Below are 13313 nucleotides of genomic sequence, written 5' to 3' on the forward strand. Positions count from 1 at the left end.
AACGATGCAATATATGTAACTTTATTAACCATTTAACCCAGAAACGAGGTCTCTAAATCCTTGCAATAAAGTATATTTTAGAAAAAATATTAAAGCCAGGCCACATTAATCATCAAAATTGTTTCTTGATGTACAGAATTTGGTGCTTTGAGAATATGGGCCACATTCTGCATTACATTTTATTGCAAATCACTTTGTTAACCCGTTCTGTGTCTTGTTAACCTCATCCTCTTCCAGAACAGGAATAAATGGCAAACTTGACCACCTGGCCAATGAACCTCTCCATGGCTGTTAGTAAACTGGAGGGATGAGTCAACCCTTTGAGACAACGACGCTGGTAATTTTCCATAAATTTGGTTAGAATAATCCTGACTAATCCTCAAATAGTGATTTGTAGGCCGCTAGCCAACATAGGCACCCACCTTTGCGATTTAAGGACAGGTTTATTGGATACTGGCTTTCACATGCCTCCCATTAACTGGAACTTTAGGTAATTGTAACCAACTCCTTGTGAGCTGGCTACACTAACACATACTGAAATGAGGAAATGAGTGGAATATTGTTAAACAAATATTGTATGGTATGTGATTTCCCAGCCAGCTGTAGAATGTGGACTATGGTTAGATGATGTTTGGGGTCCGGTTCTGGTACACTGTCTCCGTAAAGACTCCTTGTCTCAATCTCTACGTTCCCTCCAACTGAATGTTCAAATGCAGTTTTGCTTTGGTTTACGCTGAAACAAACAACCCACCCAGGCCTTCCATAATTTATACCACAAGCTAAACACAAGGATTTAATTATTGGCAGGCCCATCCGGAGAGTTTGAAGGAAGCCTGAGATTTGTTTTCCTAAGATTGTTCTTGGCTGCAGGGCAGATGTCTCTGTTGAGGCATTCATCACAGTGAGGCTTCACTGGCAAGCAGACCTGCTGACCAAAGCCCACCAGCAGCCAATTGGTCTCGCTCCACAGGTCCCTGAATTGAGAGAGAGAGAGAGAGAGAGAGAGAGAGAAAGATGGGTGGGATGGAAACGTTAACTTGCAGCAGAAAAGATTTTACACTTTTATTTTTACTTTCAACAACAACAACTTGCACTTATATAGCGCCCTCCATGCATCTCAGAGTGCTTAAACACAAGGATTTAATTATCAGCAGGCCCTTCCAGCCATCCCAAACAGTCACTGCGCTTTGAGACATCCTCCTGATGTGAAGGCGCTGTAACAAATTGCAAGGATTATAATTACTGTTTTTAAGCGGTTCAAAGCACTGTGCAGTAACTGCTGTCGATTGCAGTGACTATATAAAAGCAAAGCAGCTCCTTTGATTGTAATGAGCTCCCGCAAACAGTCATGTGAATGATGTAATTTATCTCGGGAATTGGTGGCCAGGACACCGGGAGAAACTCCCTTCTCTTTTTGAATATAGCCAAGAATAAAAATGGGAATAGCTCTCTATTCTGAACTGTATATGGAGATCCCCTCTCCCCAGTTACCTTGGCATCCATTCTTCCAGTGCTAATCTCGTCGCCTCTGATGTCTTGGTTTCTTTTCTAACCCACTTCAGCCGATTCGAGATCCGTTGCACGTGGGTGTCAACACCTAGAACAATAAAAAGAGGTGTTAACACAGGGCAGGTCTACAGATAGTCATAACGTGGCCATCTCCATCTGAAGCTCTTTGAGACGTCTTCATATTATAAGTGTTGTGTGTTATAGGATTATTGCTGTACATGTTATCTACTTTAGCCTGGCCCTTCATACTTTACTTTGTGCTGTAATTAAGAATAACCCAAGGACCGTGAGCTGCAGTCTCTCTGGAAAACTGCAAGTAATGGCATTACTAAGTCAGCAGGGGGGCAGCACACTTTGTGATTGACACTGACTGAGCAATGACTGTTACTCCACACTTGATGGTCCACACCATGCAGAGGCGGAGGTAGGTTTTGCAACTCGCATGAGTGGCTCCACCTTCTTCTCACAGAATATACTGTAAAGTGAATTCACTGTATTTTGTGAGTGAAAAGCGGCAGGTCAATTGCATCCAGCAGTGTCCCACAACCAGTCATGGATTAAGTGGCCAATTTTTTTTAAAAAAGGCTTATTACCCCCAGAAAAGCGATCTGCCAATCGATTGGCAACCGGGTTCTTACATATTGCTAGGTAAACAGAGGCATGTGGGGTAAGGAAACTTGCTCATTGTTTCACCTCTTCCTTTTTATTGCCTGGGCAGAGTAGAAATATCGGAGTGAGCTTTCACATAGGAGAATGTCTCGGAGCACTTTACCAAGACAGCTTGGGAGCACTGATCATGGTTTTGAAACATTCTGCTGGTTTTCTATTGTTTGGCAATGCAGACTGTGTTTTGAGAAGACCCACCGAACAGCACCTGTTGCCTCACCTGTTGTCTATGCCAGTCTGTTAAAGCGCTTGTTAAAGGATCTGTATGTGGAGATTCAGTTTTGCTCCAAAACATTCAAAGTGTAAATGCACTGAGTAAATACAATATTCAATACGCAGGCAGATTTAAACTTCACCTCTTAAATGGTTGAACTCAACTTGAATCACTGACTTTACTCAGATCAATGACCTGTCCTGAGACTTTTTCGTGAGCAACTGGCTGCTGCGATTTGCCCACAAAAATACAGTCAATTTACTTTACAAAGTGCTTTGAGATGTCTCAACGATGCTATATCAAATTAAGGATTATTATTATTATTTTAAGTGTACTTGCTGAAGAAATAGAGGGGTATACGTCATCCTGTGACAGGTCTGTGTTTGCATACACATGTTGAATGTCCCTCAACTATCCTTTCTACCCCACATCTGCACCATGACCTGCTCTGCCTTCCCCCACCTCCACAACGTCGCCCGGCTCCGCCACTGTCTCACACCACAGGCCACCGAAACCCTCACACACGTCTTCATTACATCGAGGCTCGACTACGCAAACTCACTGCTTGTCGGCCTCCCTCCACAGGCTGCAGATCATCCAGAACCAACTCTGCAGCCCATGTCCTCTCCCGCACCAGGCTCCGCAACCATATCCCCCCATCCTCGCCCGACTCCACCGGCTTCCCATCACACAGAGGATACAGTTCAAGATCCTGGTCCTCACCTTCAAAGCCCTCCATGTCTTGCTCCCCCTACCTCTCCGACCTCCTGACCCCCTACCATCCTGCTCACTCCCTCCGCTTAGCGGGCTCTGACCTGCTTCACGACCCCCACCTTGCTCGCCCCACTATTGGCGGGTGAGCCTTCCGCCACTCTGCCCCCACCCTCTGGAATTCCATCCCGCAATCCCTCCATCTCGCCCCCTCCCTTAGTGCTGTGTGTAGTTCGTATCAGCTGGTCACACTACAGCGATATAAAACCTTATAGCTCTTACCCACCATGTGTGTTATAATGGGGTCAGACTGTCTGGCTCTTTGGTCACACGGTCTCCTGGTCCAATACAGGCGGACTTGCTTTGACAAGAGTTCCATGTGTGGAATATACTTACTTATACCAGACACTCTGTTCCAGGCTATCTTCATGATCAGGTGAGCCATCTTAGGTCCGACCCCAGGCAGGTTCAGGAGCTCGGGGATAGTGTTGGGGATGTCCCCACTATACTGCTCCCTCAGTATCGCGCTGGTCTGCTTGATGTACTTCACCTTATTCTGCATAACAGAAACAATGGTGTAACCAGCCACACTAATCAAAGTACAGAGCAGGAAGGGTTGTAGGATGTAGGATTGCTTACTGATAATAATAATAATCATCCTTGCATTTGAAATAGAACCTTACACATTGTTGAAACGTCCTCAAAACCCTTCCCAGGATACACTGTAAAGTGAATGATGTGTATTTTGTGAGCGAAACGTAGCAGCCACTTGTCACAGCAACAACTGGACTGGAATAAGCCATTCACACCAGCTAGTTGACCACAAGGGATTGGCCCGGATGAGGTATTGTGTCCCTTGGGCAAATTTGCCAAGTCTTGAGTTCAGCTGAGCAAGAACAATAATTCTAAAACACATACACTCATCAGAGAAACACAACCATTAATCCAACAAGCTTCTCCAATACTGGCAGCATCAGGAATTGTGGTAAGTTCAATTTTTTTTACTGAACGTGTGCCCGGATATGGTTTACAAAATATGGTCACCCTTAAGTTACTAGGCCGTGCTGGTGTCCACCTCTCCCCTGCAAGAAGACATCCGTCCCTTGGCTTGAACCTCGAACCTCACCATTTGTGCCATAAAGACTAGTGCTCAGGATGTGTCAGAGGAATCCGAGGAAGGAGAGAGTGTGCTTGGGCAGCGTGCTCTGCATTCATTCCTCACAATGAGTCAAGCAGTTTCCAGTTATTGGTGCCAAAACAAATTTAACTATTAAAATATAATTGACATATAATAATTTTGTCATACCTATTCTTTCTTACAGAACTGAGACCTGGGATTATTGATTTGCCTGTATATAGGCACAGAGATATAGGCACTACTGTGGTTAATGGTACTTGATTATACACAGTAACCTACAGGAAACCGTTCTTGTATGTAAACATTAGCCCAGTTGGTAGCACTCTTGCCTCTGGGTCAGAGGCTGTGAGTTCAAGCCCCAGGTGCAAACTTGAGTGCATTCTTAAGGAAACTCTGCATGGTTGGTTGAGGTGCTATCCTTTGGATGATACAATAAACAGAGGTGCCTGACATTAAAGAGCCCGTGGCAATATTTGAAAAGAGAAGGGAGTTTCTCCTGGTGTCTTAGCCAACAATTCACCAGATGGATTAGCTTCATTTTGTTTCCACAAACGGCTTTTCCTCCGGCCCCCGCACTGTCTCGTGCGGTGTCCCTCAGGGCTCTGTCCTCGGTCCCCTCCTCTTCACCCTCTATATGCTCCCCCTGTGGTGACATCATCCGCAGACATGGAGTTAACTTCCACATGTATGCGGATGACACCCAACTCTACCTTTCCTCCTCTACCCTCAACTCCACGACCCCCGATGTCCTGACAGCTGTCTGTCCGACATCGAATCCTGGACGAGAGACAACATTCTTCAGCTCAACGTGCGCAAAACTGAGGCCCTCCTGATTGGCTCACGTCAGCGCCACCGCACCTCAGGCGCTGACAGCATCAGCATCCAAGGCCGCACTCTCCACCTCTCAAAGCCATCAGGAACCTCGGGGTTCTGTTCGACCCTGAGCTGTCCTTTCTCCCCCATATCCGCGCCACAACTGGCACCGCCTTCCATCACCTCCGGAATATCGCCAGACTACGACACTACCTCACCCCTCACGCGGCTGAAACTCTGGTCCACGCCTTTATCACCTCAAGGCTGGACTATGGGAACTCTCTCCTCGCCGGCCTTCCCGGCCCTCCCTCCACACTGCAGGTCATTCAGAACTCTGCAGCTCGTGTACTGTCCTCGCGCCCACATCACTCCCACCCTCACCCTCGCTCGCCTCCACTGGCTCCCCATCCCCCAGAGGATCAAATTCAAGATCCTCATCCTCACCTACAAGGCCATTCACGGCCTCGCTCCCTCCTACCTCTCTGACCTACTATCCCCCTATCTACCTGCCTGTACCCTCCGTTCCTCTGGCTCCGGTCTGCTCCACATCCCCCACCCCAACCGCCCTACCACCGGTGGCCGGGCCCTCAGCCTCTCAGCCCCGAGGCTCTGAAACTCTATCCCCCAGTGCCTTCGCCGCTTCCTCCCTTTCCTCCTTCCAAGGCCGGTCTCAAGACCTTTCTCTTTGACCGAGCCTTCAGCTCCCCTCTCGACTCTCTACCCCCTTCTCGCTCCCTCTCTTCCCTCCCCTCCCCCTGATCATTTCTCCCCACTGCTCGGGTCCTGACCCAACTGTCCAGCACCTTAGGATGTCCTCCCGACGTGAAAGGTGCTCTATAAATGAAATCTTGTTGTTGTTGTTGTAGCTGTGTTCAAATTGGTTCGAAGCAGTCAATTTATTTGACAGCAATTCCGGTGACATGTTGTTGATGTTATCGGTGCTGTATGAAATGTAGGGATTATTACTCTATCACATCATGTTCAGTTACACTCAAAGATATCTCTGTATGCCCAATTGGAGTGCATTGCATTGCTTTGGGTGCGAATCAAAACCTAATGCTCGCATAGTGAAACTTACCCTCCAGAATCCGACTGGGTAGATGAGTTCTCCCAATGTCTTATCGTCCATTTTTAGTACATTCTCCAGAGTCAAGCCATAATCTCGCAGTTTTTTCATTGATCTCTGGTCTGGCTGGACAGCATGAGTGACAGCAGAACCTGGTACCTCATGACCTGGGTTGTTGTGGACAGGACAGAACACATCTTACACTCATCGATTCAAAGATCCTTGTTCTAACTTTCCAATGCCTGTGCCCTTGCCCTGATCTCCTTCAGTCCTACTTCTCTGCCCAAGAGGAAGCAGCACCACACTGTGGCTCAAGGCGAGAACAGAGATCCAGATGGAATCTAGAAACATCCCAGTTTGTGTGGCTTTTGTTATTTTTGTTTTGCCAATTTTCTCCCCTCCTGAATTCAGACTCTGACTGAGGTTACACTTCCCTGCGCACTGGATGGTGTCCGTTAATTACCTCTACCAACGTCTCTCTTCACACACACAAGCCCAGGACAGTCCGTTCCCAAGCTGACTTCTGCTCCGGTGTGTGAAAGTCTCACCCAAAACACACTCGCACCCACCTCAGACCCTCGAAATATTCTGTACTATTTGAAAAGAGAAGGGAGTTCCTCCCTCGCGTTATCCTGGCCAAGAATTCCCCAAATAACATTTAGTCATTCACCCCACGGTTGCTTGTGGGTCACTGCTGTGCACAATGGGCGCCACGTTTTGTCCACAAAATACAGTAAATCCACTTTACAGATATAAACTGTGAAGCGCTTTGAGATCAGCTCAACAGTGTGAACAGGTGCTCTATCAAATGAAGGGATTATTATTTTATTTAGTGCGGTTTTCCTAAAAATACCAATGTCACCTCTCATTGGGAGGCAGTTACCGCTGGACTTTTAGTGTTTTATAATAACAATATTAATCCTTGGATTTCATACATAGCGTCTCACATCGGCGGCCGCGGCGGGTGAGGGGTGAGGGCCGCGGGGGGTGAGGGGTGAGGGCCGCGGGGGGTGAGGGGTGAGGGCCGCGGGGGGTGAGGGGTGAGGGCCATGTGAGTGGACCTCAGTATTTGCTCCACATGATGTGGAGTTACCTTTGGAGCAGCGGTTTGATCAAAGCATTGCGCGGCTCCCAACTGATCCACAGGGGCGGCCCTGCGCTTCCTCATCGCCCTGATGTTGGCCATCTGCTGTGACCACCTCGGGGGCTGCCAGTGCCGCTCCTCCCCGGCCCCGGCCCCCCCGGCTCCGGCTCCCCGGCCCCAGCTCCCCGGCCCCGGCCCCCCCGGCTCCAGCTCCCCGGCCCCAGCTCCCCGGCCCCCGGCTCCAGCTCCCCGGCCCCCCCGGCCCCAGCTCCCCGGCTCCGGCTCCCCGGCCCCAGCTCCCCGGCCCCGGCCCCCCCGGCCCCAGCTCCCCGGCCCCCGGCCCCGGCCCCCGGCCCCAGCTCCCCGGCCCCGGCCCCCCCGGCCCCAGCTCCCCGGCCCCGGCTCCAGCTCCCCGGCCCCCCCGGCCCCAGCTCCCCGGCTCCGGCTCCCCGGCCCCAGCTCCCCGGCCCCGGCCCCCCCGGCCCCAGCTCCCCGGCCCCCGGCCCCGGCCCCCGGCTCCGGCTCGGCGGTGTGGCCGTTGTCCGTGGCCCGGCCCGGCGTGTGTGTGAGACTGGGGGCCCGGGCGGGGGGGACACGCCCTCCGCCCCCCGCGTCCTGACGTTTCTCAGCCCGGAGAGACCGACTGGGTTTTGCTGCAGTGGCGGGTGCTGACCGGGGACCCGGACCCGGGGACAGGCGTCTCGGCGCCCAGTGACAGGAGGAAGCCATTGGCCGGGACTGAGCGGCTCCCGCTGTCACCGCAGCGCGTCCCCGCCGCCCGCTCCGCAGCAGCACCCCCCCCGGGCCCGAGCCCCCCCTCCCCCGGGCCCGAGCCCCCCCCCCCGGGCCCGAGCCCCCCCCCCGGGCCCGAGCCCCCGGGCCCGAGCCCCCCCCCCCGGGCCCGAGCCCCCCCCCCCCGGCCCGAGCCCCCCTCCCCCGGGCCCGAGCCCCCCCTCCCCGGGCCCGAGCCCCCCCTCCCCCGGGCCCGAGCCCCCCCCCCCCCGGGCCCGAGCCCCCGGGCCCGAGCCCCCGGGCCCGAGCCCCCCCCCCGGGCCCGAGCCCCCGGGCCCGAGCCCCCGGGCCCGAGCCCCCCCCCCCCGGGCCCGAGCCCCCCCTTCTGAGTTGGCGACGGGTTGTGTCAGACCCCACAGCGGGAGGCGTCCCGGGGCGCTGTCACTGACTGCTGAGCAGTGTTGTCGGTGTGTGTGGGGTTTCCGGTTGTGCGGTACAGTACACAGTGCGGATATAAACATATGGCTTTTTCAGTGGGTGACAAATGATTTACATTTTTAACTTAAAACTGCAAAACAGTTTGCGGCCCGAGGGGCGGCCCGAGGGGCGGCCTGTGACAGGCGGCCCGAGGGGCGGCCCGAGGGGCGGCCTGTGACAGGCGGCCCGAGGGGCGGCCCGAGGGGCGGCCTGTGACAGGCGGCCCGAGGGGCGGCCCGAGGGGCGGCCTGTGACGGGTCGGGGCCGCCCCTCGGGCCGCCCAGTCGCAGGCGCGGCCTCCCGTGGGCGGGTGCTCGGTTGACTTTGGGCCGATGTGCTCTCTGCACCGCAGGGCCTCCGCACGCGGTCACCAAAACACTGTCCCTTCGGCACTGCGAGTGGCCCAATTGCAGCAAAACTCCTCTCACCGCGTGTCAACTCTCTGCACCTTTTGTGGTTCTCTACGCAGCAGCGCTGACAAAATCAGCCAAACGTTAGCGGTGAGAATTGTAACAACAAATCAGGCGTCAGACAGAGAGTCATTGCAATCATCGAATTCTCGCATATTACACCTCAGAAATGGACCATTCAGTCCATCAACTCTAACTGTTGGAAAGGTTTATTTTTCACTTATCCAACAACATTTTCCACCATTGTCAGCTTCGCTCAGTTGGCAGCAACAACAACAACAAGATTCCATTTATTGAGCGCCTTTCACGTCGGGAGGACGTCCCAAGGCGCTGTACAGTTGGGTCAGGACCCGAGCATTGGGGGGAAATGGTCAGGGGGAGGGGAGGGAAGGCAGGGGGCGAGGAGGGGGTAGAGAGTCGAGAGCGGAGCTGAAGGTACGGTCAAAGAGAAAGGTCTTGAGACCGGCCTTGAAGGAGGAGAGGGAGGAAGCGGCGAAGGCACTGGGGATGGAGTTCCAGAGCCTCGGGGCTGAGAGGCTGAAGGCCCGGCCACCGATGGTAGGGCGGTTGGGGCGGGGGACGTGGAGCAGACCGGAGCCGGAGGAACGGAGGGTACGGGCAGGTAGGTAGGGGGATAGTAGGTCGGAGAGGTAGGAGGGAGCAAGGCCGTGAATGGCCTTGTAGGTGAGGATGAGGATCTTGAATTGGATCCTCTGGGGGATGGGGAGCCAGTGGAGGCGAGCGAGGGCGAGGGTGGGAGTGATGTGGTCGCGGTGTCTGGTGCGGGACAGTACACGAGCTGCAGAGTTCTGAATGACCTGCGGTCAGAAGGTTGGAGGTTCAAACCCCATCCTGTTACTAAGATGACACTCCAATACAGTGCGAGGGGGGAGGGTGGGGAGCATTATCAGAGGGAACGCTTACATGAAAGGCGCTATTATTATTTATTCAAAACAAATGTAAAGTCATTCTTATTTCAGTTTATTTTTGTTTTTGCGTTAGTGTGGATGTTGGTGTTAGTTTGGTGTTAGTTTTGTTTGTGTGAGTGTGGATGTTTACTGTTAGTGTGATTCTCAGTGGCGTTGTCCTTGATATTGGTGTTGTGGATATTAGTGCTACTAATGTTGGTGGTGTTGGTGTTGATGTGAGTGTTGCTGGTGTTGGTGTTGATGTGAGTGTTGCTGGTGTTGGTGTTGATGTGAGTGTTGCTGGTGTTGGTGTTGATGTGAGTGTTGCTGGTGTTGGTGTTGAAGTGACTGTTCCTGGTGTTGGTGTTGAAGTGACTGTTGCTGGGGTTGATGTGAGTGTTGCTGGTGTTGGTGTTGATGTGAGTGTTGCTGGTGTTGGTGTTAGTGTGAATGTTGCTGGTGTTGGTGTTGATGTGAATGTTGCTGGTGTTGATGTGAGTGCTGCTGGTGTTGGTGTTGATGTGAGTGTTGCTGGTGTTGATGTGACTGTTGGTGGTGAAGTGACTGTTGCTGGTGTTGGTGTTGATGTGAGTGTTGCTGGTGTTGGTGTTGATGTGAGTGTTGCTGGTGTTGGTGTTGATGTCAGTGTTGCTGGTGTTGATGTGAGTGTTGCTGGTGTTGATGTGACTGTTGGTGGTGAAGTGACTGTTGCTGGTGTTGGTGTTGAAGTGACTGTTGCTGGTGTTGGTGTTGATGTGAGTGTTGCTGGTGTTGGTGTTGATGTGAGTGTTGCTGCTGTTGATGTGAGTGTTGCTGCTGTTGATGTGTGTGTTGCTGGTGTCGGTGTTGATGTGAGTGTTGCTGGTGTTGGTGTTGATGTCAGTGTTGTTGGTGTTGATGTGAGTGTTGCTGGTGTTGGTGTTGATGTGAATGTTGCTGGTGTTGGTGTTGATGTGAGTGTTGCTGGTGTTGGTGTTGATGTGAATGTTGCTGGTGTTGATGTGAGTGCTGCTGGTGTTGGTGTGAGTGTTGCTGGTGTTGGTGTTGATGTGAGTGTTGCTGGTGTTGGTGTTGATGTGAGTGTTGCTGGTGTTGGTGTTGATGTGAGTTTTGCTGGTGTTGGTGTTGATGTGAGTGTTGCTGGTGTTGGTGTTGATGTGAGTGTTGCTGGTGTTGGTGTTGATGTGAATGTTGCTGGTGTTGATGTGAGTGCTGCTGGTGTTGGTGTGAGTGTTGCTGGTGTTGGTGTTGATGTGAGTGTTGCTGCTGTTGATGTGACTGTTGCTGGTGTTGGTGTTGATGTCAGTGTTGCTGGTGTTGATGTGAGTGTTGTTGGTGTTGATGTGAGTGTTGCTGGTGTTGGTGTTGAAGTGACTGTTGCTGGTGTTGGTGTTGATGTGAGTGTTGCTGCTGTTGATGTGAGTGTTGCTGGTGTTGGTGTTGATGTGAATGTTGCTGGTGTTGGTGTTGAAGTGACTGTTGCTGGTGTTGGTGTTGATGTGAGTGTTGCTGCTGTTGATGTGAGTGTTGCTGGTGTTGGTGTTGAAGTGACTGTTGCTGGTGTTGGTGTTGATGTGAGTGTTGCTGCTGTTGATGTGAGTGTTGCTGGTGTTGGTGTTGATGTGAGTGTTGCTGGTGTTGGTGTTGATGTGAATGTTGCTGGTGTTGATGTGAGTGCTGCTGGTGTTGGTGTTGAAGTGACTGTTGCTGGTGTTGGTGTTGATGTGAGTGTTGCTGCTGTTGATGTGAGTGTTGCTGATGTTGGTGTTGATGTGAGTGTTGCTGGTGTTGGTGTTGATGTGAGTGTTGCTGGTGTTGATGTGAGTGCTGCTGGTGTTGGTGTTGATGTCAGTGTTGCTGGTGTTGATGTGAGTGTTGTTGGTGTTGATGTGAGTGTTGCTGGTGTTGGTGTTGAAGTGACTGTTGCTGGTGTTGGTGTTGATGTGAGTGTTGCTGCTGTTGATGTGACTGTTGCTGGTGTTGGTGTTGATGTGAATGTTGCTGGTGTTGATGTGAGTGCTGCTGGTGTTGGTGTTGAAGTGACTGTTGCTGGTGTTGGTGTTGATGTGAGTGTTGCTGCTGTTGATGTGAGTGTTGCTGGTGTTGGTGTTGATGTGAGTGTTGCTGGTGTTGGTGTTGATGTGAGTGTTGCTGGTGTTGATGTGAGTGCTGCTGGTGTTGGTGTTGAAGTGACTGTTGCTGGTGTTGGTGTTGATGTGAGTGTTGCTGGTGTTGGTGTAAGTGTTGCTGGTGTTGGTGTGAATGTTGCTGGTGTTGATGTGAGTGTTGCTGGTGTTGATGTGAGTGTTGCTGGTGTTTGTGTAAGTGTTGCTGGTGTTGGTGTGAATGTTGCTGGTGTTGATGTGAGTGTTGCTGGTGTTGATGTGAGTGTTGCTGGTGTTGAAGTGAGTGTTGGTGGTGTTGGTGTTGAAGTGATTGTTGTTGGTGTTGATGTGAGTATTTTTGGTGTTGATGTGAGTGTTTTTGGTGTTGATGTGAGTGTTGCTGGTGTTGGTGTTGATGTGAGTGTTGCTGGTGTTGGTGTTGATGTGAATGTTGCTGGTGTTGATGTGAGTGCTGCTGGTGTTGGTGTTGAAGTGACTGTTGCTGGTGTTGGTGTTGAAGTGACTGTTGCTGGTGTTGGTGTTGATGTGAGTGTTGCTGGTGTTGATGTGAGTGTTGCTGGTGTTGGTGTTGATGTGAAAGTTGCTGGTGTTGGTGTTGATGTGAGTGTTGCTGGTGTTGATGTGAGTGTTGCTGGTGTTGGTGTTGATGTGAGTGTTGCTGGTGTTGGTGTTGGTGTGAGTGTTGCTGGTGTTGGTGTTGATGTGAGTGTTGCTGGTGTTGGTGTTGGTGTGAGTGTTGCTGGTGTTGGTGTTGATGTCAGTGTTGTTAGTGTTGATGTGAGTGCTGCTGGTGTTGGTGTTGAAGTGACTGTTGCTGATGTTGGTGTTGAAGTGACTATTGCTGGTGTTGGTGTTGATGTGAGTGTTGCTGGTGTTGGTGGTGATGTGAATGTTGCTGCTGTTGGTGTTGAAGTGACTGTTGCTGGTGTTGGTGTTGATGTGAGTGTTGCTGCTGTTGATGTGAGTGTTGCTGGTGTTGGTGTTGATGTGAATGTTGCTGGTGTTGATGTGAGTACTGCTGGTGTTGGTGTTGAAGTGACTGTTGCTGATGTTGGTGTTGAAGTGACTGTTGCTGGTGTTGGTGTTGATGTGAGTGTTGCTGGTGTTGGTGTTGAAGTGACTGTTGCTGGTGTTGGTGTTGATGTGAGTGTTGCTGGTGTTGGTGTAAGTGTTGCTGGTGTTGGTGTGAATGTTGCTGGTGTTGATGTGAGTGTTGCTGGTGTTGGTGTTGAAGTGACTGTTGCTGATGTTGGTGTTGAAGTGACTGTTGCTGGTGTTGGTGTTGATGTGAGTGTTGCTGGTGTTGGTGTTGAAGTGACTGTTGCTGGTGTTGGTGTTGATGTGAGTGTTGCTGGTGTTGGTGTAAGTGTTGCTGGTGTTGGTGTGAATGTTGCTGGTGTTGATGTGAGTGTTGCTGGTGTTGATGTGAGTGTTGCTGGTGTTTGTGTAAGTGTTGCTG

The 13313-nt window shown here is 51.6% G+C and overlaps 1 protein-coding gene across 1 annotated transcript; it reads right to left on the reverse strand.

The window, feature by feature from the left end:
* nthl1 (nth-like DNA glycosylase 1) lies at positions 1-7377 on the reverse strand. The gene is given in 6 exon segments (XM_007910453.2): positions 1-974; positions 1492-1597; positions 3497-3656; positions 6130-6227; positions 6230-6284; positions 7211-7377. Coding segments are annotated over 6 exon segments (693 nt in total). The 5' UTR covers positions 7304-7377; the 3' UTR covers positions 1-793.
* Between the last annotated feature and the right edge of the window lie 5936 nt (positions 7378-13313).

Source organism: Callorhinchus milii, unplaced genomic scaffold (genome assembly GCF_018977255.1).
Source record: "Callorhinchus milii isolate IMCB2004 unplaced genomic scaffold, IMCB_Cmil_1.0 Scaffold16, whole genome shotgun sequence".
NCBI lineage: Eukaryota > Metazoa > Chordata > Chondrichthyes > Chimaeriformes > Callorhinchidae > Callorhinchus > Callorhinchus milii.